Genomic DNA, 27,196 nt, shown 5'->3' with positions numbered 1-27,196 from the left:
GATAACTGATTTTTCTTTGAGAAATGAGAACTGTGTTTTTCATGCTCTCAGTTTAAAGAGTACAGAAACTTGGATCTGGAAAGGATTCCTTAGGTCAGCTAATCCAGTTCCTTGTTATTCTGGGCAATCCTGTCATTGAATCCTTCCCATAAATGAATCGAGCCCCATTTAACATCTAGTGAGTTTTTTCTCTCAGTTATTCCCACTGGGGGGAATAACTTCATTTATCTTAGAGTAAAAGATTTTGGGTTTAATGGGTTTTATTCAATTTCCATGAATTTCTTCATGGCCAGTTTAGCCATGTGTGTGGTTCAGATTCTCTCACAAACCCTCTCCACATCTGCTGGTTGCTCACTGGGCTTGGACAGAGCACAGAAATGCTTTGGAGTACCAGGATAACATGGAATGGCAATTCTGCTTTGCCAGATGGTGCCATTTTTTAGAAGAAAACTGTCAGTCATTGCCTGTTGGGCTAATTCCTTATGCCAACCACTACAACAAAGCTGATAATAGACAATTTGGGAGGTTGGAGCCATGGAGGATTAAGGATTTACTTGCACTGGAGCTTGAGGGAGCTTTTCATCTCTGTTGCCACTTTGAGCAACGTGTCCTGGTGTCCAAATACATGGTAGGTGCTGGATGTTGGTTGCCAGGGCAGGAGCAAGGCTGAAGATTCCCTGACACAGCACAAATATGGGAATGGAGCAATAAACAGGCACCAAAATGGGGCAGATTGTCCTGGAGTGAGGTAGAATCATGGAATCATTAAGGTTGGAAAAGACCTCTAAGACCATCGAGGAATAATGTTCTGCTGCCAAAGAGAAGGGGGAGGATCAGTGTCAGAAGGATGTGCAATCCTTGGATAGGTCCCTCTGTCTTGCTAAAAAAAACCTTATGTTGGCAGTCAGATTGATCCCAAAATCTTGGCAAGTCATCCTCCTACCACTCTGAGGTCGGCTGATGGAGGTTCTGGTTCAGTAGCACAGCAGGTCATGAGACTTAGAGATGTCATGGAGGTAGAAACCACCTAATTCTGAAGGGCTGAGCTGCAAAGCTCATGGAATGGCAGAAAATGGATGTAAATACCAGAGCCAAAGTGTCATCAAAATGAAAAATTACTTAAGGCTGCTCACCCAAAGTCAAGTCACCAGCAGAGGAATTGGTGGAATAATGCTTTAAGCTGCTTGATAATGTAGAGGTGGAAAAAAGGAAAACACAACAGCGTTAATTAATATGGAACAGATCAAAAGATGTCCCAAACAGCCTTGGAAATGATGTCCCAAAAGATGTCCCAAACAACCTGTGTAAAAGTTCTGCAATGGGAATAAACCATGCAGGAAATACTCCAGACAGTCCCACTAACAGGCTGCTCTGGTCATGGGAGGAAATTATTAATCTACATCTCTCTTTCCAAGAGATTTCTTGAATGATTCTGTCCCTGGATTTCACTTGTCTTGTTAATTGGGGCATCCTGGTTGAGTTCCTCTGCCCATGCCCATCATTAAGGTTGGAGAAGCCCTCTGAGATCACCAACCATTCCAACACTGCCAAGGCCACCACTGACCATGTCCCCAAGTGCCACATCTGCATGGCTTTTAGACCCCTTCAGGGACAAGGACTCCACCACTGCCCTGGGCAGCTGTGCCAGGACTGGACAACTCTTTCAGGGTCCTTCTTAACTTTTTTTTAATAGTTGAGTATCTTGCTTTTCATGCCTGGATTTGAAATCTTCCATTTTTGTCTGTTTCTGAACTCTTGAAGATCAGTTGGTTGTTTTCCTATAGGAATCCTCTTCCTATTGATCTCAGAGCTGTCAGCACTTACAAGTGGCTGGAACTTGCAGGAGATGGCTGAGGTAGTGGAGGGCTGGAAAAAAGGAAGATTTGGTGCCTGTCTTAATGGGACAGGAGGACCTAACAGTGTCAGATCCACTCGAATTCCCAGAAATACACTGGCACAAATAATCAGAGCCCTTACAGTGACTCAGAAGTGAGTTAAGTACAGTGAACATGGACTTTTCAAGAGCAAGGGACATCGAAAAAACCTAATTTCCTCCTGTGTGAGGATAAAAAAGCTTCTGGGTGGAAGACAAGTAGTCGGTGTCATGGTTTTTTGTGCAAGAAAGCTCCTGACACTGCCCCTTGTGACATTCTTGGAAGAGAACTAAGGTAAAGAGGTCTACATGGAACGACTAGAAATTCTGCAGGAAATTTGCTGGATATCTGTAATCACAGGAGTTAACAATAGATTTGACATTTGTTCTGTGTAGAAAGATGCATTCAGTGGAGCTCACAGTGATCTGGTTTAGGCAAGAGAATGTAACTGAAGGTATTTGGAGTGAAAAACAAGGCTAAGTGACATCAGAAAAGATGGAGAAAATACCCAGCAGGAAAACTGGAAATGTAGCTGATGCTGTTTTGGGACAGTAGGATGTCTGAGAGATCTGGATTGTTCACCTGGAGAAGAGAAGGCTCCAACTTAGAGCCCCTTCCAGTGCCTAAAGGGGCTCCAGGAGAGGGACTTGGGACAAGGGATGGAGGGACAGAACACAGGGAATGGCTTCCCACTGCCAGAAAGCAGGGAGAGATGGGAGATTGGGAAAGAATTCCTGGCTGGGAGGATGGTGAGGCCCTGGCACAGGTTGCCCAGAGAAGCTGTGGTTGCCCCATCCCTGGAAGTGTCCAAGGCCAGGTTGGACGGGGCTTGGAGCAACCTGGGATAATGGAAGGTGTCCCTGCCCATGGCAAGGGGTTGGAGTGGGATGAACTTTAAGGACCCTTCCAACCCAAACAATTCTTTATGTTCCATATGTTTATGTTGGCTTATGTTTGCTGAATATTTTGGGAGTCAGGGTCTGCCTCCCTTGAATGGAGCTTAAATGTCCCAGCAGCCAAGACCATCACATTTGTCACCTGCAACAAAGTGGAATTTTTGAACTCAATGTGTCTTTCCCTCTGTAACTGGACTATACTCGGAGCAGGGCACAGTTTACACATGGAATAGAATTAATTCCTTTGGAAAAAAATGGTGAAACGAGTTTTAATTTCCATGGTGGGGGAGTTAGAACTGGATGATCTCGAAAGTCCCTTCTCCCTAAACCTTTCTATGATTCCGTGAGTAATTCCAGCATCTCTTCTTTGTCAACACTAAAGAGTCTCAACCTATTTAATTAATTTATTCTTTAGTGAAATTTTGTTAGGAGAATCGGAATATTCTATGGGAACTTGATTATCTCGTTGCTAGAAATCAATCCCAGATCCAAATGAAATTTCTGATTGTTGTTTCCTCCTATTTTATTGTGCTGCAGAAGCAGTTAAATCTCAGTTTTTCACCCTGCACACAGGGATACACACAGAGCCCAACACACCCCTTTGTAGGATGTGTCTTCTTGGCAACTTGTGGGAGTTTTGCTGGCTCTGGGAGGGACCTGCAGGAGTCAAGTGCAGCATTAATGTGAGTTCCCAGTGGCTTAGGGGGAAGCTCATTACTGACCCGGCCTCGGCGTCTTCTTCATTTACAGTAACACTTTAAATATTTAATTGATCTCTCCTGCTTTCCTGTCATGGACCATTTTCCCTCAATTGATTCCTTTTTTTGGGGGGGGTGGTGGTGGCAGGGATGGTTGGAATGCATTTATGTTAGTGGAATTCTATAAATTATCCTCATTAAGAGGCCAGATAACAACAGGCCAACGTGGGATTAAGTCTGAGCTTCGCATTGTATTATTTTGCCTCAGGTTCTCAAAGCACTTCAGAGGTACAAACTGGATAAAGGTGAAGAGCAAAGCTCTGCTGAAGGTTAAAAAAAAAACTTATTAAAGTTCCTGGGAGCTGCTGCTCGGGAGTTGTCGAAGCAGAAGTGACAGGATTATCCGTTCTGGTGAGGGATGGGATCCTAACTAGGGAAGGGGAGTGGAAGGCTGGCATGAAAATTCCAGAATCCCAGAATGGTTTGGGTTGGAAGGGATCTTAAAGATCATCTCATTCCACCCCCTGCCATGGGCAGGGACACCTTACACTAGCCCAGGTTGCTCCAAGCCCCATCCAACCTGGCCTTGAACACTTCCAGGGATGGGGTATCCACAGCTTCTCTGGCCAACCTGTGCCAGGGCCTAACCACCTTTTCCAGCAAAAGGGTTTATGGTCTTCTTGGTTCCATCTCCTGAGACTCCACACTGCGTCAGGCAATGCCAAGTCACTCAGGAGGTCGAGCGGTGCCCTCATCTCACACAGCTGAGCTGTGAAACATCCCTTCTGTAAGTACAGATGTTGTAACATCTGTTTTACCAAGGAAATAGGACAGGCAGGGAAGGGACCCACCACAACCTCTCATCTTCAGTCTCAAAAATTCTGGTGTTGACTTTGCAGGATCACAAACTAATTTTTCCCACAAAGGATTTGGCAGCAACTTTTTTGGTTGTATTTTCCATAAGGTCTATAAGCCTTGTTTTCTAATCCCATGGAACTGGCAGATGTAAGGACAGTCATAGCAGGCACATTAACTTTACATGGCACCTGAGGGAATCATAAAAGCAATAGCACACCTCTGGGGTTGTACAGAGCTCTTGGAGCACAGTTTGGCCTTGTTCTTGATAAGCACGAGATCACTTCATAAACCCTACAAAGAAAGAACTGTGGGGTATTTGCCTTTTGCCAGGCCACGCTTGGGGAAGAGAATAAAAACCTTCAGTAGCCGGAGACAAACACTTTTAATGGGCAGGAAAAGGGGGCTTTCAGCAAATGTGCTTTGAAATAGAGTCACAGGATGGTTTGGGTTGGAAGAGACCTTCAAGGCCATCTAGTTCCAACCCCTTGCCATGGTTCCTCTAGACCAGGCTGCTCAAAGCCATGTCCAGCCTGGAGAGGATAACAAAAATATTCTGAGCTGATTCAGCTCCCGATGAACACGGAAATCACCTTGAAATGTGTCATAACCCAAATGAATCCCTTGCACAGTTCCACAGTTGTTATTGATTGTTACTTCATCCCTCAGCCAAGAAAAGCTCAGGTGTGTCAGACGTGCATCCAAAGTATTCCCATGTCATCTATTTTTGTCAGTCTTAAATCTAATGTCCTCAGGTAGCTGAAACAATAAATTAAAAGCAAACCCCCCCAAACCTGCCCTGCTCAGTAGGAATTCAGTATGAAGAGCTATCCCACAAGTGCCACAAGTGTTTTCCTTCAAATCAAACCGAGACAGCACAGAAGGAAGAGAAAGCTGAGTTCCTGCTCTGTGGAAAGAGAGTATTTTCGTGCAAAAGAGTATTTCTTTTCATCACAATACTTGGCAATACTATCCATTATTGCACAGCTCAAATGTTCAGCCTTTGAACTCAGAAACTCGGATAGGGTACAAGGACCAGGCTCTGTCCAACTCCATTTACGTTCTCACTATTTAAGGATTTGAGTAGTGGGCTCTGAATACCCGCAAATTGCAAAGACAAACAGTGCTGTTGTCATTATTGATGGTTTGTGTCCTTGATACAAGTGCTGCATCTCAAGGAGGGGGATCATGTGATGGTCCACTGCTGACTTTCTTGGCACCCTTCATTTCAGTTTTGTTTGGTAAGTGGTGGAGTCTTTCAATGAAGATGCAACATTTCAATTACTCCTCTCTTTTCTTCCCTGGAAACTGTCAAGGGATGAGAGCTGTGATTGTGCTTGAAAATACCCCTGCAAAGCCTCCAAATTATTATAACTGAAATTAAAAATCTTATTCTTAAACTGCTGTTAGGTTTCACCTTGAAAAATCACTCCTGGCTTTCAAAGAACAGTGTTTCATGGCTAATAATAGTAATAATAAGTTGATAATTCAGCGGATGTTGACCATGGTCACAGAAAAATCTCAGTCTTCTCATTGCAAATTTAGTTTGCTTTGACCTGGAATCACTGGGAGACATTTTGGCATGTCAGTGTTGCTGGTGGAACTGGATGCTCCCTGTTTTAGGGATGTCTGACAGTTCCTCTCAGAAGTCTTTCCCTCAGCTGATTGATACTTCAGCAAACATTAATTTGAGGGGTGAAATTTTCCCTGCCAGTTTTCTGCCTCCTCAGACTGATATTTTTAAAGTCCCAGCCAAAATTGTTGGGAGCAGGAAGCTGGAGAAAAACATGTTTTCCATACTAAAATATTTCTCCCAGCCTATCTACGAGGAGCTCTGGTCCCTCCCCGCTGCAGAGCAGGGATCTGAATTTCAGGAAGGAGGCGTCTTTTTGCGCATATCCTGCTTTTTTTTTTGATCTCCCTGTGGAAATTTCCCTGGCTTTTCTTAATTTACAGACATTAAAAAAAACCAACAAAACTAACCAGAAACCAACACACATTTGGGAGAGATGTCACAGCATTTGAAAGCTGGAGCCTTCAAGAGATGCTGCAGGGTTTGTGTGGTGCTGCTCTGACTGCACCTGGTCTGGGGCTGCAGCCTGTTTTCCAGTGAAACCCAAGAGACAGGGATGCTCCTTCCCATCCAGGCTGATGTTTGCTCTTTAAAAATTTGGGAGTCGAGCTCCTCAGGGGTTTTAAAGCAATTACACCCAGTGAGATAAGGAGGGACAAGCTGCCCTGCTGGAAGGCAAAAATCAAAAAAATCAAATTTTGAGGGTGCAAAGAAAGAAGGGTGGGACAGAGAGAGAAGAACAAGGGAGCTGATGGGGATAGAAATATTTTAGGGCTGCTCAGACACATCAGAAGGGAAGATGGGGCCAGGAGGCTGGTGGGATGTACCTGGATCTGTAGCCACAGAGCTGGGTGAGGGGCTGGCAGAAGAGGGGTTCCCCAGGGGTTCCCCAGACCCACCTGGGGATGAGGGGGAGACTCATAGCCCTAAAATAATTCCCACTGCTTGGCCAAAGTACTATTTACCACACCACAAGCCAGCAGGGTGACTATTTAAAGGCTGAACTGTGGGCTACAATCATAGAATCATCATGTCCCAGAATGGTTTGGGTTGAAAGGGACCTTAAAAACCATCTAGTCCAACCCCCTGCCATGGGCAGGGACACCTTACAATAAATACACCTTACAAAAAATGCAGCTGCAGCCCTCCTCCTTTTCCCTGGATCTCATTTTTAATGTCCTACACCCAGCACATGATCCCACAGCTCCTTATTTCCCAGTGAACACTCAGCTTGGAGCACAACAGCCCTGTTAAAACTCCTCAGAACAAAGTGCTTGGTGGTGGATTTTCACATCCCAGCAAAGCCCAGGGAACATCCACTTCTGCAGCGTCAGGTATTAGCAAGGAACAAGACACACACACACTTGGAGGGAAGGAAAAGAGAGGAAATCAAGCTGCTTTCATGTGCTCTTTGTAATTATTTTCCCCCTGTTGTTCAGAATTCAAGTTTTTTGTTCTTTTTTTTTAAAAAAAAAAAAGAGGGAAAAAAAAAGAAGAAGGAAAAGAGGGCTCTAACATTTACTGGCAGTAATCATTGCACCATCTGCTCCGGGAGCTGCTTCCAGAACACACGTTCTCAGCTGCTGAGCAGTCAGCTCTCCTCTCCCTTCCTCTCAGAGACAGGGATGCCAGCAGTTCCTAAACTGTAACAGCATGAACAAGCCTTTTGGTTTTTGGTTTTTTTTTTTTTTTCCTCTCCTTTTTTTCTCTTTCAGTCACTGGAAATTTTTTTTTTTTTTTTGAGAAGGCAGGAGAGTTTGGACTTTTCACCAGATTGTTTTAGAAACTGAGGTCTTCCCGACGTGAGGGTTCTTCATCTGAGTCCGAGTGGTAAAAATGGGAAAAATATTCATATTTTAATATTTTGGGGATTTGCTTTGTAGTAGAGCTTCACTGGCACCTGTGCTGCTCTCAAGGATGGATTTAACCTGTGTTTCTTTAGCTGTGCCCGTGGAAAAGCTTTCCTGGTGGGATACCCTCATGCTCCAAGGCACGGACACCTTGGATTTCTGCTCTCATGATCTGTAACACTGAGCTCAACACCAGCTTCCTCCTCTTTTCTTCCACGTGCTAAGTCAGCACTGAGCTGTTCAACATCCCTGTCTCCTCTCCAAGAGCCCAAATCCATCTGTGAATCACAGGATATAAAGCAGGAGGAGGTTTCTCACCACCAAATGGGCTTTGTTGGCCGAAAGGAGCTGGGACAGCCTGAGTTGCCTTCTCCATGTGCTCCTGTCTCGCTGCCCTTTGGCTACTGGGGACAGGGGCACTTAAGGAAGTACATGGCTGATTTAGAGGGTAACATTAATTAGCTCCTCCTGTCCTTGAGTGTTTCTGTGTCACTGACTCCCCAGTCTATGGCTCTGGTGTTTTCTGTTGTTTCTCTCAGCAATAATAACCCACGATCTCTGTTTGTACATTTAAATTCAGAAGGAAAAAAAACATCCATCAGTGAAAGCCCCTATTCAATCCTCCCACTGCAGAGCCAGTGCTTTCCAAAGAAATGAGGCAGAGTGAATGCAGAGCCCATTAGGCCTGTCCCAGGAGGCAGGATCTATATGCTCACAGATGTACTTACAGTAGGAAATCTGCATTAGGGAAAAAAATTCCTGCTTGACCGACGGTATTTGTGCTAAACCACACGATTTCAAGTGCAGCTTTGCAGGGAGAAGTGACTCTGTGGGATGGCTTTGTGTGATTTTATGTGTTTTTCATTGCATCGAGAGCAAATTTACTCCTTTACAAGCGGGAGAAATGTGATTTCTCTCTCAACCTCTCATACTTCTCTTATTTCCATAGCCCAGGCTGGATCTGAATGAGTGTTTTCCCATCCACAAATCAGGGTTGGGTTTTTTTTTTCCTCAGCATTTGATCCAGCTGAACTGTAATGCAGATCACAGAGGTTGGAGCCTCAAAACCACTTTGGGAATATCTCTTGTTTCTCAAGGCAGTGCCTGTGTGAATAAGCCTCTGTATTTTCACAGGCTGTGACACTTGGACCAGTTCTTGCCTGCCATTTAAGAAAATGTCAGTCTCTGGGGTCAAATGAGTCGGAGATGCTATTTATAAAAAGGTTAGGGGAGCCAAATATTTATTGTCCTCACAGCACAGGATAGTGACACAGGGCAAATCAGAAGGGGCTGGGAAGACAAGAAGTGGAGGACAAAGAAATGAGGAAGCAGGGAAAAGAGGGAAAGAGAAAAATGGGAAGACGTTTGTGTTTGTGCCTATCGCAAATATTCCCTGTTCAAGGGAAGCCCATCCACTGACCTTCTGTTGCTGATGGAGACAGGAGCTCCTTACTGCACCTTCCCACATGATTCTTAGATGTAGGGCTATGTGGGAAAAGGGAACAGGAAAATCCCCTGCAGGATGGCTGATTTTTAGGACCAAAAGCCTTGTCACACCCTGGGATGGGCAGGTGCTGTTTTTTTTTTATCAGGTGAGTGGCCACGTCACACAGACTCTGCAGGACTAGCTCAGCCATGGAACACAAAGCTTTGCTTGCTGAGGAAAATTAGGAACAATCCATGGGAGGTTGGAAAAGAATGAACTGAATGACCTTATTCCCTCAATAGGAGCACAGATGCCATAAGTGTGTGTTAAGGGCAGCAGATTTGAGACCATCCGTGGTGGGAGAGGCCACGCTGACTTGTGATCTCAGATATAACACTTGGACGAGTATGGGAAATCCTTTAATGTGTTTTTCCTGCCCACTCCAAGTTCTCTTGCTGGTGGAACCCCCATTGCTTCCCCTGGAGAAAGGACAGCCTGGCAGGGCTGGCATCTGCTGGTGCCCACGGCCTTGATCACAGCAAGCGCTTGGACTGAGTCCCCTCTTCCCTCCTGTAAATCCCTCAAAGGGCCCACACGGAGATGGACTCAAAGGGGCAGCGACAGGGAAGCAGTTGTTGTCCAAAGGAAGGAGTCGAGGGCTGCTGGGAACGCTGTGATTCCTCGGAGCAACATGTCCTGGTGCAGCCCTGCCCTGCCAAGAGAGGCACCGAGCCACACACCGAGATCCAAATGCTCCACTGGCTTCAGAGCAAGGAAAACAGAGGGGAGAGGGCAGAGACCCCAGTGGAGACTGGGGAGGTGTTTTGGGGAGCAGTGCATTGGGGAGTCCCATAATTTCTCTCTGCTCCCTGTAAGCACCTAACTGAACAGTTTTTGAGGTTTCCTGACGCTCTTAATTAGGCCAAACTTAAAAAAGGACCACTTGGCACCCTCGGCGGCGAGAGCCATGTGCTACCTGCAGCAGGCCAACTCCAAAACGCAACTGATTTTTCTCTCTTACCTACGTTCTGCATTCAAGCAGCTGCTCCTAACAGGTGCTTGCTCTCTTCTGAGCAGATGGCAACGAAAAAAAACGGGATTGTTGGCAGGTTTTGCCACGGAGCAGCCTCCTTATCACACATAGTGGTGTGTATACAAACACACACGTGCTCTCAGGCTCTCGGTTTAAGAAGTAATTCTCCTTCTGATACAAGGTCAGTCACGTGGGGAGGCTTAGCCAGGGTGGGCTGTGCTTCTCTCTTTTGTTTCCTGGGTCTAAAGGCGTTTGGGACTTTGCTGCCACATCAAAACCCCACAAATTTGGCTGTTAGTTCAGCCCTTCTGCTGTATCTAAAGCACTGTATTTTAGGAGGATTATGTAGGCTGTGTACCTCCATATTTATCATACATCTCCAATAGCTTAAATAGCAATTAACTAGAAATGAGGCAGGTTTTAGGTGGGGAAAAACCCTGATGTTTTTCTCTTTCCCTTTGTTTATGGTAATATAGTCAAAATGCAGGAAACAAATCATAGAATCATAGAATGGGGCTGGAAGGGATCTTAAGGATCATCTCATTTCAAGGATCTCTTGAGCCTCAAATAAAACAACCAGGTGAAAATCTGCGGGGGAGTAGAGACTCAGCAATGCCTTTGAAGAAAGAAATATAACAGTGTTTTATCACTGGGAGATGCACCCAGGACTTTGAGGGCCAAAACATGCTCAAAGCTGCCACGGGAAAGTACTCGGGGAGATGATTTGTGCTGTATCCATCACCTGAAGAGAGACAGCTGTCAAACAAATCCTTCTGTCCCTTTTTATTCTTGACTCTTCTTCCACCTCCCAGATTTTGCCTGCTGAGGGCTGAAAATGGTGCAAAGCAATGCCAGGTTTGCCCAGAAGACCTTTCCTGCTTCTGTTCCTTGTGCAAGAAGCACCAGGCAGAGCCATCCTGGCCCTGCTTTGCTGTTCATTTCAAAGGAGCAGCCTGAGCCAAGAGAGCCAGATGAGGGTGACATCTGGCCACGGAAGCTCTGCCAAGTCACTGCTGTTCTGTAGCTGGCAGGAAGATGATGTGCTGCAAATGCCAGGTTCTCTCTGAAATGTAAAGTGCATTCCCTGCATTTTCTTTGCTTCCCATCCAGTCTCAATCAGCTCAGTGTTTTGTTTTACTAATGGCCAGATTCAAATCTCCTTTCCAGGCACATAAATCCATTTCATTGGTGGTGGGAGCTTTATACAATGGGTGGAATTTGACCCTGAAGTCCAAAATGGTCTTGTGTTTTCTGAGCTTACCGACAAATTAACTTGTTGCAAGTCAATCTCATTCAAATCCCCTCTCCTGTGGGGTGTGTTTGTGGTGAGGGTTGCTAATCTCATCTATGGGAGTTGTTTGTGTCTAAACTCTTCCAGGAAGGAGTAGGCAGAGCTTGGAGAGGGTGGATAAGCTAAAGAAGCTCTGGAGGTTTCCTTTAGTGGTATTTTTCTCCAAACCTAAGGTGCACCTCTAATAAAAAATCACTGTAGCTGGTGAAAAGAGCTTGTGGAAGAAATCTGTTGCTGATCAAAGGTATGTGGAGTTAAAAAGTAGCTTGTGGGGTGGCAACTAGATGATCTTTAAGGTCCCTTCCAACCCAAACCACTCTGTAATTCTGTGATTTTGGGTTCTAGGTCCCCTGTACCCACAGTTGCTCTCTGTGTGCTCAGAAGCAGTAGCTACACAGAAGATGCTCGTTCAGGGATGGTGTGTCAAGGAGCTGAAGCTGAAGGATTTTCCCTGTTTTCTTGTAAAGGATTTTTATTTTCACCCTTGTTGCTGTACTTGCAGCATTTTTAGTGGCTGCCAAACTGAGCTGGTTTTGCAGCTGATGTTCCATCCAAGTGTGTTTTTTTTTTTTCTCCTGCTCTGGTAAAATAGTTTTGCTGCACTGAACCAATTTTCTGAATTGTAGAAGAAAGGGGATTGTGTTAAATCATTGCCAGGCTGGGAGAACTGGGGGGTTTCACCTGGAGAAGAGAAGGCTCCAGGGAAACTTTAGAGTGCCTGAAGGGGCTCCAAGGGAGCTGGAGAGGGACTTTGGACAAGGGATGGAGGGACAGGAGAAAGGAGAATGGCTTCTCACTGCCAGAGGGCAGGGATAGATGGGATATTGGGAAGCAATTCTTTACTCAGAGGGTAGTGAGACCCTGACAGCTGTGGCTGCCCCATCCCTGGAAGTGTTCCAGGCCAGGCTGGATGGGGCTTGGAGCAACCTGGTTTAGTGGAAGAGTCTGTAGATGGATAGGGATTGGAGAAACTGGATTAATTGTGTGTTATTTTGCTGTGCTTAACTCTCCAGCAGTTTTATCTTCACAGATAACTTCTGTGGAGCTGATTCCAGAGGAATGTTTGTTGGGATGTGTCCCTAGCAAGGTGATGCAGTGAGTGCCTCTGGATTTAGTAGCCTCTGTGTGACCCCAGCTGTGCCTTTTTCCCTTTCGTGCTGTATCAGTTCTGGTTGTTTTGGTGCCTGGACTGACTGCTGGGCTTTAATTCTGATGCACAAATATCACAGTGACATTTGTGACATCCTGGAGAGGCATCTTCCATCCTTTTGGCATCATTCCAGCGGGATGGGGGTCCCCATCAGTGTTTTATCAGACCTGCCAGCCTCCTGAGCATGTCTCTGGTTCCTGGAGCTCCTTGCATCCTTGGGATTCACTGCAGTAAAAGCAAAGTGTGTGACCAAGAGCATTACCCTGCCTTCTGTGCTCAGATCAGTTGATTTCAGCATCCAAAAAGCCAAACCAAACTGATCCCAGTGGAAATTCTCAGGATTGAACATGCTTATTCAAAAGGTGTTTGCATCTGCTGGCTCACACACATCAAATTCAAACCATAACCGTTTTACTTTTTGTTTTATCAAAAGTTACCCTCTGTCTGTTCCATGGGAATGGGTGAGAATATTTTGAATTAATATCAAGTTTTATTAAAGATTTGTGAAATAGGAGGGATCTTTGCATTGAAAGATATGTGTTGATACCATTTGAAGCCACCAAGATGATTGGAGGGGTGGAGCACCATTCCTGTGAAGAAAGGTTGAGAAAATTGGGACTGTTCAGTCTGGAGAAGAGAAGGATTTGGAGTGACTCAATTGCAGCCTTCCAGTACCTGAAGAGAGCTGAGAGGAAAGATGAAGAGAAACTTTTCACAGTAGCCTGGAGGGACAGGACACAGGGAATGGCTTCCCACTGCCAGAGGGCAGAGATAGATGGGATATTGGGAAGAAATTCTTGGCTGTGAGGGTGGGGAGGCCCTGGCACAGGTTGCCCAGAGAAGCTGTGGCTGTCCCATCCCTGGAAGTGTCCAAGACCAGGTTGGACGGGGCTTGGAACAGCCTGGGATACTGGAAGGTGTCCCTACCTGTGGTGGGGGTTTAGAACTGGATATCTTTAAGGTCCCTGCCAACCCAGGCCATTCCATGATTCTGTGACTCTCATTCAGTGCTACATAACTGCTCAACATGAAATATCACCCTGAATATCTAATTAAATCTGTGTATCTTTAGATTCCGTCCTTATCCATTATCTTAATGCACGCTCCTGTAAAATAATCAGGAATTACCGTGGCAGTATGTTTTATTGTCTGCCAAAAAATAAATTACTTGATATTATCCCAACACTTGAGAGCAAAACTTATTTTCCCAGAAAAGATAACAAACAGCTAATTCAGGTTTTCCAAGGCATGTGCACCGTTATCGTTCCTAAGAAGCTTAACCAACCTGAAAGCAAATGCTAAATGATCCAGATCTTGGGCTTATTAAGCTTGTGTGTTTTTTCTACCACTTAAAAGCCTATCAAAAACCTAAAGATGTGGGTAAATGAGATTTTCTGGGAGTCTTTAAAGTTTCCCTCCTTCCCTTTTTAAAGCACAGAGGCGATGTCTCTGTTTACGTGTCGTTTGTGGAGCTCAAAATCCCTGCTGCAGTTTCATGGAACATCCTTTGTTTATTCACACTGTGCCACTTTTAAACTTCAGATGTAAACAACAAAGGCTTCTTTGTATTTCACACTATCTCATACTCACTACCTTCTGAAGTCCAAAGCCAAAACACTGTGGAATTTTACCCTCCTCACACTTTCTTCTGCTTGTCAGATGCGTTCTTCCAGCCTTTTCTATTTATAGGAGCTGGAAAACTACTTATCTCCTGATTATAACGTGCTCTGTTCATTTTCTCTTGACTTTTCAGTCCTTGGTATGGGCTAAAATTGTATTGCCTGGTAGCCGCTTCAGATATAATTTTAGTAGTAATTATATATGTATTCCATAACAGAAACAATTTGTCATCCTGAAATATCCAAATTGCTTTAAAGTGTTCGACCTGTGTGTGATCTGTTACATGGATGAGAAATCCAGCAAATATTCCACTGAAATCAGCTGGACAGGAAGGTCAGAAAGAGCCAGGCTGGAAATGCAGCAGCTGTCTGCCAACACATTTGGGGGCACAAGAGTTTGGTTTCCATTTCAAAGCAGAGAGGGAATTTTAGTTGGAAGTTTCACAGAACTTTAGCTGTGCTGATCCTTGAGATCCAGCACTGAGATGTTCACCCTGCTTTACAGTCACTGGGAAAGACCTTAATTCTATGTTTCATTTGACATGGAACAAGTCATGGTGTTCAGATCAATCTCGTGCTGGATCCATCCCAGAGTGAAAATAATGGTGACAGCAGCAGTAGTTTAGTAGGTGAGTCCAGTGGTGGGTGTTCAAGGTGAGTTGTTGACCTCTCCAGAGTATGGACAGCATAGTACAAATGATTTCCCAGCTTTTTTGGGGATGAAATGCTTTAGCTTTACAAACTAATGGTCATGGGAGGCTGAACAGAAAGGCAGAGCTTGTTATTAGAGGCAAAATAAGTGGCAGAGGTGACAAGTTGCCCAACAATTTCCATAACAAGGATATTTCAGGATATTCCAGTATAGCAATTTTTGGGAGTAAATATTTGTGCTTAGTAGTTTTTCTCTCCAATCACAACAGAAGTAATTTCTGGATTTTTCAGGATGGGTTTAGGAAAAGATAAATTTTTTCTCTGAAAAATTCATATATTTTCCTGAGAAACTGTCATGCTTATATATCATGGAAGAAATACTTGATATAAATCCAGTGTTGACTCCAGTGAGAAAAACAACATGATGGCAGAGCTGAACTGAGCCCTCTGCCTTCACTGTGTGAAATGAACATTTTCACTTCTACATCGCAGCTCCCTTGAATGAAAAATAATTGGAGTGCCTTCCATTTATTGCCAGTGGTTCACACCCAGGGGAGCACCTTTGCACAGGGAGGTCTGCACCCTGCTGCTAGTGTGGAACAGACATAACTGAGCTAATGGAGGTGGTAAAGTCTTGTCAACATGGCATTTATTCATGGAGTGTTTTATTGTGCCCACAGGCAGCCTGGAGTTGCCTGATCTTACATTACTTTTGGACATGAGTCAGCTCCTCGGGCTGCCCCACCTGGAGATACCATTTGTGGTCTTCAGCAACGTGGAAGGTTCTGCTCTAACCTGCTCCATAAGTGGGTCGTTTGCAGTGGCCCCAGCTCAGTTTGGCCCTGGCCATTTTTATTTCAGGAATCTGAGAGTAATGGATGGGTGATTAGTGGAGGAGACTCTGCTGTCTCCAACCACGGAATAGATTTTAGCTTTAGATCACTGGGAGTCAGAACGGGGCACGTCTTTTCTTAGCCATCATAAATTATCCATGCAGGATATGCAGTAAAAGGCTGTTTGGCTGCGTTAAAATTGGCCAGACAAACAGAATTTCCATCTCTCTCAATGGCTCCTTCAACACCTAATTAGTTCCCAGATGCTGGTTGAGCAAGATGTCTTTTATCTTTGCTAATGTTATCTTCCTATCCCTCCTAAATGCCCCCCGGTGCCATTCCCCACTTTCATGTCTCTTCCCTCTGGAGAAGGCAGGATGGGTGTTCAGGAAACTGGATGCTGAAGGTCAAGCTTGTAAAGACTGTGGGTCAATCTGATCCTGTTATACCAGGCAGTGTCTGGAGCAAAAGCTTTGAATCCAGAATTAGATGGGTATGATGGAGAGCAGGATATAACTTCCTTCCTATGCATGTTCACAGGAGCAGTATCCAACAGGAAAAAATAGATTTTATTCTGCTGTCAGTCCCTTTTAATACAATTTAGACCAAATTCAAAGCTCATCTTTCCCCATTGCTAGAAGGTACAACCAAGCCTGTCTGGATTAATGTGCCATTTCAGCTGGCACAGCTGATTGTTGTGGGCAATGGGGAAGCAAACTCAGATGGGGAATAGTAGGAAATATCAGACTAACTGCTCTCCTGACCCTTCCTAGACCCTCTGAGCACAACCACTTGGGACCCAGATATGTTAATACCAGGCTATCAGCCAGCTGTGATTTACCTTGGCAGGACTGATGTAGATCCAAGCCCAGCAATCCTTTCCCCTCTGGCAGGAGGGAGTGACCAAACAGGCTGCTCTGAGCTAAGTGTTTAAGGGAAAAGCGTTTCAGAGAGAGCAGATTTTCAGACTGAGGGAATAGACTATAAATACATTTACAGCTTTCCCCCAAGACTCCTGGGCTGTGTCTCCAGCCAGGTTCAGTTCACTTGACTCCTATGATGTGTTCTGTTCTGTGGGAGGGTTTTGTCAATAGGAAAAAGCTCTGACAAAGTCAGTTTTGGAGTTTTATGGATGAGAATCAGGATTCTTCAGCTGAGACACCCTCTTTTTCTATTGTGTTTCCTTCATATCTGTATTTTCTCTGTGCTGCACTGGAAGAATACATTCCTATGGACAATTCCACATGAACAATTCCAGCAGGTTCATGTAACAGCATCTCTCCTCTTTGGCCAGGTAATGGATAGTCCCTGTAGGGTGTATCCTGGGCTACATCCCCACAGCGTGGGCAGCAGGAGGAGGGAGATTCTCCCTCTATACTCTGCTCAGGTGAGACCCCACCTGCAGAGCTGCCTCCAGCTCTGGGGAACAACAGCAGAAGGATGTGGAGCAGCTGGAGCGAGTCCAGAGGAGGCCACGGAGATGCTCTGAGGGCTGGAGCCCCTCTGCTCTGGAGCCAGGCTGGGAGAGCTGGGGGGGTTCACCTGGAGCAGAGAAGGCTCCAGGGAGACCTGAGAGCCCCTTCCAGAGCCTAAAGGGGCTCCAGGAGAGCTGGAGAGGGATTTGGGACAAGGGATGGAGGGACAGGACAGGGAGGAATGGCTTCAAACTGACAGAGACAGGGTTAGATGGGATCCTGGGAAGCAATTCCTGGCTGTGAGGGTGGTGAGGCCCTGGCATAGGTTGCCCAGAGAAGCTGTCGCTGCCCCTGGATCCCTGGAAGTGTTCCAGGCCAGGTTGGACGGGGCTTGGAACAACATGGAGTAGTGGAAGATGTCCCTGCTGATGGCAGGGGGTGGAAGAAAATGAGCTTTATGTTCCTTCCCACCCAAACCATTCCATGATTCCATGATCTTTGTGCCTTCAGATCGTGCTGTGTGACTATGTCATCAGGTGCAGCTTGTTTTCTATCCCAGCAAAGACCAAGGAAAGCTGTGGAGTTGAGGAGTTTTGCCATTTCTGCTCTTAGCTCCATATACCTAATCTATGAAGGATGAGGAATGAATACCCACATAATTCCACCATTCCCAGATTTGCCAGAGGCACGCTGCAAAGTGGGTTCTGAGCCTAGACAGCTTCCCTGCAAGGATATTAATAATACTTAGAAATTCTAAAGCACTCCAAAGGCCTGTGTGAGCATTAGCTAATTATGTAGCACTCCAAAGCCCTGTGCAGAGCATTAGCTGATCAGTTCTTGCAGCACCTATCAAATATATCAATATCTTGGAGTCCACTGAGAGGAGGTTTCTGGAAACAGGAGAATTTGGATATCTGGTCCCAGTCCTTGCCACTGCCCAGGATTGGTAGCTGGGGTTAGACTTCACTTGCCAGCCCCTGCTCCCACATTTTCCTTGGCAGGATCCAAAAGGAGGTCACCTACGTGGGTACAAATGCAGATTTTTCCGGAGAAACAGGATTTCAGCCCATCCCAGGGCTTGTAGAGGTTGTTGGCATCAAATAATTTGGAAAAACCAACATCAGTAAGCGACGTGGAGAAGACTGGGCCCAGCATGACAAACTGAGGTGCTGCAGCCAACTGAAGGCAGCACAAAGGAAACAATTTAAAATAATATATCCTTGAGATGCGATAGAGCAGAGTGGGCTCTCCAAAAAGGACAAGGAGAATGAGGAGAAGGAGGACATAAATGAGGGAGAAAATAAAACGTTTTTAATTGCACATTATTAGGGCCTTATGGTACTCATTATGTTGTTCCCTGTGGACCCAAGTTAGTTCCTCCGGATCAAGTGAGCTAAATTTTTGCTCCCAAATCTGCCAGCAACAAATCCACAAACCTGGCAAAGTCAGTTAAGTTGTTTTCCAGTTAAAAATATCACAGTAATCATGTATCCAGGATGTACACATCCTACAGAGGATCAAGTTCATGTAACAAATTCCTGCAAGTCTTCTGCTGAAACAGTGCAGCTCCTTTAATGCTTAGTGATTTTGGAAGTAGAGCTGAATTTTGGTATTGCTGATGGTATAAAATTTTCAGTAGCCTTTATAATAAAGGCCCTACAGATTTTCTATAGACCCTCAGCACAGTGAGATGTGCCTTAGAGTTTGACATCAGGGATGAGTGAGGATACAGAAGCAGAAGCTGTCACATTGTCAAGATGCTCTGTAGTGTTTTCAACAGCAGTGATTTTAGAGGAGATTTTAGAAATCCAGCAGATTTGTATAACTTCCTGGGACATGAGATAGAATGCATGTTGCTGTAAACTTGTTTTGAAAGTCTGTATTGAATCAAACACAGGATGATGCCACTTTTATTAAAAGCCACAAAATGCTCGAAGCCAATTAATACTCTGCTGCTTTACTAATGCCTCTGCTCAGAAAATTAAATGGTTTCATTTAGCAAACGCAATTTTAAAGCTTTTCTGTCAAATTTATAAGAGGGTTCAACCCTTCTCTAAATTTCCTGGAATTTTCAGCACAGCATATCAAAGCATCGGTGGCTTCAAGTATTTGGAGTTACAAGGGAATTGGGCTTTCTTGGCATAGCTCATTCCAAATTCTCAAGGCACTTTACAAGGATTAGCTATAAATAGGAAATAAAAGGTACAAGTAACTGTGCAGTTTTTGCAGTGAAGGGAGATTAAGCTGTCTTGGGAACTTGTGCAGTTCAACATCCTCATAAAAGGGCTGAAAAAGGGGAGACAGACAATAGTGACGCACCAAAACCTGCTGATGGTACAGAGTTATTCCAAGTAAGGCAAACTAGACATGCCTACAAAAAAAGCTGGAAAAGAATCTGATAATGTCACATGTCTGGGCAATCAAATAGCTGCTGAAATTCCATGTGGATAAAAGTCAAGTGCAGGCACAATGACAGGGTTTAAATTAGCCCGCGAAGGAGGTGATGGCGTCACTGCAGATGGTTCTTGGAAAACATCTGCTCCGTGCTCAGCAGAGGTCAGGAAGGCAAGTGGAATGCTAAGAATTACTGGGAAAGAGAGGGAGAATAAAAAGGAAAATATGAGTACAGCACTGAACAAATCCGTGGTGCTGCTCTTGAGCAGAGTGTAGTTCCAGTCATCCCAGTGAAAGCAGCGGTGAAGTGGAAGTGGAAGGGATGCAGAAAAGGGTGAGGAGGCTGAGCTGGGTTATGGGATGGGTAGACCAAGCCTGTGGATCTGGCTGAGGACAAGAATGAGCAGGATTAAGCTGTAAAATTAAGAGACTGAATAAGGAATTACATGAGGAGGCCACTAAGATGATCAGAGGGATGGAGCCCCTCTCCTGTGAGGAAAGGTTGAGAGAACTGGGATTGTTCAGCCTGGAGAAGAAAAGGATTTGGGGTGACCTAATTGTGGCCTTCCAGAACCTGAAGGGAGCCAACAAGAAAGATGGAGAGAAACTTTTTACAAGGGCCTGGAGTTACAGGACAAGGGGAAATGGCTTCACACTGGCAGAGGGCAGGGTTAGGTGGGATATTAAGAAAAAATTCTAAGGTGAGGGTGGTGAGGCCGTGGCACAGGTTGCCCAGAGAAGCTGTGACTGCCCCATCCCTGGAAGTGTCCAAGGCCAGGTTGGATGGGGCTTGGAGCAACCTGGGCTAGTGGAAGGTGTCCCTGCCCATGGCAGGGGGTGGAATGAGATGCTTTTAAGGTCCCTTCCAACCCAAACCAGTGTATGACTCTATCTTTTTGGCAGAGGACGGTGATGATATCCTCTGGTCATCCAATGGTCAGGCAAGAAGTTTAAAGCAAACAACAGGAAATAAACTTTCATAGTCTATAATAAATTAAGAAAATCATCAAACACATCTTTTACATGATGAAAGTACAGATTGTTTGAAAAACTAGTTGTGCTGAAGTTCTCAGCACTGGCTTTGACATGTTAATGAGCTTGGAGGTCTTTTCCAACCTTAATGATTGTATGATTTTAAAAGTGTTCCTGCTCCAGCACCTCTCCCAGTGCCCCAAACTGGCCATGTCCCCTCGGCAGCTGGGTGATCTTTGGATTCTGGTTTGTCTGGCCCCTCACTGTCAGAACCTGACAGGGCTTTTGGGGTGGATTATAACAAATTAAAGGATCACTGTGATCTTGTAGCACTTGGCAGTGCTGGCTTAACAGTTTGAGTCAATGATCTTAGAGGGCTTTTCCAACATAAATGTGATTGTATGATCTCCCCTATGACAAAACCTGCAAAAATCCTCTGAATGGATGAATTCTCCTTGAATTGAAGGGGAATACTGGGGAGGGAAATGATCCAATAGCTCCTTAAAAATTTCTTGCACCAAGTACAAGGGTTAATTGCAGCATGGTAATGGGAGGTCCTGTCCGATGGCTCAGGAATTTTGAGACAGTGAAGACTAAAAATTCTTTTAGAACAGGATTATCATCACATTATATTTATAATTATAAAATCCTGCCTCAGTGGCAGGATATCAATCCAGGGTGGGCTGATTTACACCTGCCAGAGCCAGCACGTCGTGAACTTCTCCGCCTTTCCCAGTGATGTTTTTATCTTCAGTCGACACAGTGAGGAAAAGGAAAGTGTTTTCCCCTTTAAAATCCAAACATTCCAGGTGTTTGGCAGAGTGTAGGAGCTTGGGGTTCCCACTGCTTCTGACAACAGGGCTGGGATCTTTTGCTAATGACCAAAGTGCACTATAATGAGTCGTCTTGGGCTTCTGCTTTATTGGGTGTTTGAACAGAGTGTTGGCGATTCTGAAAGGGAGAAATGCTGTTCATGCCCCCTTGTGGTACGTTGTCGAACGGAATGGGTTCCCTAACTGACAAAATGAGGCCAATGATGGAAAAGTCCCAGGTGAAAAATGTGTAACAAATACTGTTTTGCACAGTGGAAAAAATCTCTCCCCCTCCAGCAGCGTCCTCATGACTCAGTTAAGGGGGAGAACCAATTTTGCATGGATTTGCAGCAGCAAGGAATGACTAATGCCCATGATGACAGACTTTGTGCCATCTTTCTGGAGTGAAGATAATTTCAAAAGTGTTTTTCTTTGCTGGGAAGGTTGGAAAGTAAGTGAAACAGTGCTTTAGAAAAGCAGTTGTGTTGACACCTCTTTCGAGTTCTTCGTTGCCGACGTGTTGTGATACGAACCTTCATGTTTTTTATCTTCCTCACTGACGTGTCTGACGGGTAAATAACCTGATTCCCTTGGGACAAAGTGTATCCCAGAGATGAAAAACACTGTTTGGTGATTTTACATGGGGAAATAAGCGCAGATTCCTGTGAAATTTGGCTTGTTACCCACCCCCCCCCTCCTCCCCAGTGTTCAAACACAATTAATTAACTCGTCAAAGTCATCCTAAGCTGGGCTGAGAATTTAGATGTGGGGTTGGGAACTCAGGGGCTCTCCAGACAGGTCAGTCACAGATTTTGAAAACTGAATACAGCAAAATTTATCCTCCAGGCAGTGAAATGATGGGAATAAATCAGACTAATGCTCTACAAAGTCTAGGAGCTGCAATCAGAGTGTGGTCAGAGCTTAACTGTGCTGAGGCAGAATCTAGGAAAACTTGTAGGAAATTTGAAGACTTTTTGGTCCTGTTATTTAAGTGCCAGCTGGCATTATTTCCATTATTTCCATTACATGTCATCTTTCTCTGTCCCCAACTGAGGATGTAGAAGATCATTGTAAAGAGGAAGGGAATTATTTCCTTTCCACATCCATGATGAGTACAACCAAAACAGTGGATTTAAATTAAAGTAGTGGGTTTAACTGGGCTAGGCTTTAGGAAAAACTCTCTAACTGGGTGACAAATATTGGAATGGTCTCCTTTAGGAGACTGGAGGATCCCCATCTCCAAAGATCTCTCATAACAAATGTTTGTTGGGTTCAAAGCATTGTCATTCATTCTATTATGATGAAAGAAGTTGGACTTGATGATTTATAACCAACTCTGTTTTGTGATTCCATGTGATGATTTCCCTATATTTGGTTTATTTATTAGTATGATGAGATAACACATATTTTCCTGGTAATCCTAAATGCTGACCCTTCTTGCTTATAGTTGATCTTACTGTCAATCTGGCTGATTGCAATCAGTTCTATCTACATCCAGGACTTTAAAAATATAATTTTCAACAGGAGCCTGACACTAATTAAAGTGCTTATTAGGTTTGTGTTGACTTCAGTGAGCACAAGTTATGTCCCCACTGAGATGAGAATTGGCTCCAAAAAGTTGGTGTTTACCTTTTTCCTTAGAAAAGGACAATGCAGTAGGGAAAATGCCACAACAATCCGTCTTAAAAAGAAATTCCCTCTGTCAGAAACCTCTCAGGAGTTCCAAACTCAGTTAGGAGAGATCAGAAAGAAATTAAAGTTAAATTTAAAATCCCCACCCACATTCTGTCTTCTTTTCCTGCAAAGTGATTATTGCTCCTGGTCCATGTGTTGGCAAATCTTTCTGAAATGAGCCACAATTTGCCTTAACACTGCCTTTCTGGGCAGGATGGAACTGGTCTTTCTGAAGAACGGGGATGCAACAACTCTGTGAAAAAATCCTCAATGCTCTTATTTCCCAGTGGGGTTAAAATTTCACCCAGGAATTCTTCTTGGCATGAGGACATAGGGGGTGAATCACACATTTTGAAGCTGAGGCACCTGCCAGGTGAGGTTTTTGGGCACTGCAAGGCACGACCAGGATGGGTCAGGGTGTGCTATCACATTTGTTTTCCACTCCTGTTGAAAGACCCTGGCAGGGTTAATAAAGAGAATAAATGTGTGGCCACAGCAAATTAACCAAATGAACCATTAAGAGGGGATGGGGCCTCCCCAGTGCGTGCTTTGGAGCCTGCAATGTCTCTGAGCAAAACAACAGGAGAGCAGGGATAAAGGGCTTTCAGGGATGTGCTGCAAATGGGATCCAGAGCTGCCTGTGGCTCCTTCTGGGAGGAAACCTGATGTCATTTCATCAGCAGAGCAGCCAGCAAACCACTAATGGCTTTCCGTCGTCTTTCCTGACAGGCATTGACGGAGGGAGGCTTCGGTCCCATCACCACGGAAATCCGGGAGGCTCCCGAGTTTTATTACGCCGAGGATTATCACCAGCAGTACCTCAGCAAGAATCCCGGCGGATACTGCGGCCTCGGGGGGACGGGGATTTCCTGCCCCGTCGGCGTCAAGAAATAGCCTCTGCTTGCTCCACCACCTCCACTTTGGCTTAGGGAGTTTGGGAAAAGACCATCAACCCTGGTAGATGCTCCAGTGCAGCCACACCATCAGTGCATAAAGATTTGGGAATCTGTCGGGGAGGTTTTCCATGATCGGAGCCGCTTCGCATTCATCGGCATTAAAAAACCAAATTAGAGGCAAAAATTTTGTTTTAGGGAGTTTGGCAAAAGACCGTCGACCCTGGTAGATGCTCCAGTGCATCCACACCACCAGTGCATAAAGATTTGGGAATCTGCTGGGGAGGTTTCCCGTGATTGGAGCAGCTTCTCATTCATCGACATTAAAAACCAAATTAGAGGCAGAAATTGTTTCTTGCTCTGGGGAGTTCACAGGGTTTCCTTGGAATATGGAGAGGTGGAAAGAGATTCAAACTTCTCCAAGTTTGGCTCCAAGTGCTGTTAAAAGGAGGAATTAGGAGGTGGTTGCATCCATAACTGCTTTGGCACAGCTCATGCCTTCAGAAATGTTGATTTCCTTGGATTGAGGAATTTGTGGGTGTTTTGAGAGCTTTGACTTCTGGAGACATGGTTGGGCTCTTCAGCTATCACCACCCTGTAATTTGGTGTCTTTGGGAATGATGAGCTGATAAGTAATTGTCCCACAACTCTGCTTTCTAGGATCACCTCTAGTGCCTGTTTTCTGAAATAATTTTAGTAAGAGAAAGTACAAATTGTAATGTGTTGCTGTTTCTTGGCAGTTCCAAAACAAAAAGAAATCAGTTTTGTTTCCTGCACTGCAATAAATTACAGAAAAAGAAAAGAAAAATGTTGTCTGTGGTGTGTCCCAAGTATATCTGGGTAGATTTAAAAAAAAAAAAAATCAAGTATTATAAAAGGCTGCGGTTTGCTAATTAAACACCAGGACTTTGAAATCTGTATTATTGTGCATATTAACTAGAGCAGGGAGGGACAGGACAAGGGGGAATGGCTTCCCACTGCCAGAGGGCAGGGTTAGATGGGATACTGGGGAGAAAATGGATATGGGATCCTGTGGGTTCAGAGTTCAAGGAGCGCTTGGACAACTCTCAGGAACACAGTGGGGATTGTCGGGCCTGTCCTGTGCAGGGCCAGGAGTTGGACTTGATGATCCTTGGGGGTCCGTTCCAACTCGGGCTATTCTATCATTCCATGCTGTGGAATATCCTGGGACAAACAGCTTCTTTAGGAGGGTTGGGAATTGGTTTGTCCCAAATTGCTGCTTGTAATGCTTCCCAGTGGGAAGCGTGAGTTTGAGCCTCTCATGTGTTCCCTATTTTGGAGGCTGTCGTGATCACTGAGTTTGAAGAACATGTGCCAATGGTTTGTCCTCTTGCAGGTGTGCTTTCTTAGGTAAAGCTTGTAGGAGCCCACCTTGATCCATCCATTCTGGGCTCTAAAGTTCATTTTTGAGGGCCAGAGGCACAAATCCACAGCATTTCCTCCTGCTGAGCTCTCCAGGGCACTCCTCTCCACATCTTGGTTTGATGTTTCCAACTCATATTTTAAGCTCAGAAAGGCCCAAACCAGCTCCTGAACATCTCCTGTACCTACCCAGCAGACCAGGTGGAGCTCCAAACTTGGAGGGACTGAAAATGGGAACCAGAGAGTCAGTTTGGGCTTGTAAATCCATTGCTGAAGCCCTTCCTGCTTTATCCAAAGATGGACAGTAAATATGTGCCAGAAAAATTAACTCCCCATCTTCCCTTGCTCCTCAGCTGATGTTGAGTTCGTTCCAGTCTCAAAATCCAGAGGAAAACAGTCCTTTTAGTCCTGGGGAAAGCTCACAGGAGCTATCTCTGGCATGTTAGGCTCTTCTGGAGATGCCCCAAAATGTGCCCACGTCCCACTGGGGATTTCGAGTTGCTGTGGTAACTGATCCTGTCCTTAATGTGTCATGCCATGTAGTTGTTCCAGTGCTCACTGCCAAGGTAACCAACACTTCTGTCTAATTTCCTTGGCATGAGGTGACAGAAAAGCAAAGAGGAGAGGAAAATAAAGTATTACTTTCATCCTGTGCATTGTTAGTTGAGATTTCAGTGGGATAACTCCGGATTTGCTCCGAGGCAAAACATTTCTGAATCATTTGGGGGCTTTATAAAATTCCCCTCCCTCCCTTCCTACTCCATGTTATTGTCTTGAAACAAGCTGGAAAGTCTTTGGGAAAACTAACATTCTGTCCTTAATACAGATATGCTCAAGTCTGAATCTGGTTGAGGGTTTTTTTAAGTCTTGTCCTTATGGAAATGATGTGTTGGTGTAGAAATCAGCATAGATGGGTCCACTGATGCTAAAATTGGCCCACACCAAAACATTTTGCCACCACAAATTTATTTCTGGAGTTACTGTGGGGTAGAGTTTTGGCCTGGACCCCTTGCAGCTGCTGCTGAAGAGACAAAGACTGTGAGGGATGTGATCAGTAAAGGTGAGATGCTAATTCAGCCTCATGGATTAATTTTTTAAGCTGGATTTAGCCCTGTGAGCCATCCTTGCCCACAGGGAAGAAGGGAGTGGCTGCCTCAACATCTCTGATATGAAACTTTCAACTTGGCACCATTTGAAATTTGCCCTGTGACAGAGCTTCCCCTTTCTTCTGCAAACACAGAATGGTTTGGGTTGGAAGGGACCTTAAAAATCACCAAGTCCCACCCTCTGCAATGGGCAGGGACACCTTCCACTATCCCAGGTTGCTTCAAACCCCGTCCAACCTGGCCTTGGACACTTCCAGCGGTGGGGCAACATGGTCCTGTTTAAGTATATACAAGTAAGTGCCCCAGGCACAGTCTAAGTGGAGATAAAATTAATTAAGACTTCAACATTTCTCACAGTTGAAGGTGGAAGCTGATGCAGGACCAGCATCCAGGGGCTTCAAAGATGGTTCAAGATCCAGAAAGGGCTACAGCACCCAGCTCACCCAATCCACTATTGCCACACCCTGTGAGGTCAGTCCCAGATACAATCAGGAACTGCCTTCAGGCTCCAGAGAGACCTGAGAGCCCCTTCCAGTGCCTAAAGGGGCTCCAAGAGAGCTGGAGCAGGACTTTGGACAAGATCTTGGAGAGACAGGACAAGGGGGAATGGTTTCCCACTGCCGGAGGGCAGGGTTAGATGGGATATTGGGAAGAAATTCCAGCTGCCCTGTCCCTTCTAGAGCTAAAGGAAATCACAAACCTGGAAATCACTGAGCTTTCCCTCAGGGAACATTGATGCCTTTTGGCCTTAGGAAGGATGGCATCCAATCGCCCCGTCAACTGGAACAGGGGATGCTG

General features: G+C 45.1%; 1 protein-coding gene and 1 long non-coding RNA gene across 5 annotated transcripts in view; one reads left to right on the top strand and one right to left on the bottom strand.

The window, feature by feature from the left end:
* MSRA (methionine sulfoxide reductase A) overlaps window positions 1–24,721 on the top strand; it is a 251,652-nt gene extending 226,931 nt beyond the window's left edge. For 2 of the 4 annotated variants that reach the window (XM_051812338.1, XM_051812351.1), the window contains exon 6: window positions 23,746–24,720. In XM_051812338.1, the coding sequence (XP_051668298.1) occupies window positions 23,746–23,910 (165 nt within the window). In that variant the 3' untranslated portion in view covers window positions 23,911–24,720. Of the gene's footprint in view, window positions 1–23,745 lie in introns of all 4 variants that reach the window. The other 2 variants (XR_007908460.1, XM_051812360.1) reach the window with 2 other exon arrangements.
* On the bottom strand, window positions 10,992–27,155 carry LOC127482336 (uncharacterized). Its single transcript, XR_007908522.1, has 3 exons — window positions 27,099–27,155; window positions 16,591–16,671; window positions 10,992–11,268 (listed from the first exon to the last, which is right to left on the bottom strand). It is a non-coding gene; the product is annotated as an uncharacterized LOC127482336 (long non-coding RNA).
* Between the last annotated feature and the right edge of the window lie 41 nt (window positions 27,156–27,196).

Source organism: Manacus candei, unplaced genomic scaffold, assembly GCF_025592945.1.
Source record: "Manacus candei isolate 608988 ecotype Guabito, Panama unplaced genomic scaffold, ASM2559294v1 h1tg000007l, whole genome shotgun sequence".
In the NCBI taxonomy this organism is placed as follows: domain Eukaryota; kingdom Metazoa; phylum Chordata; class Aves; order Passeriformes; family Pipridae; genus Manacus; species Manacus candei.
This window is presented reverse-complemented; position numbering and strand designations above follow the sequence as displayed.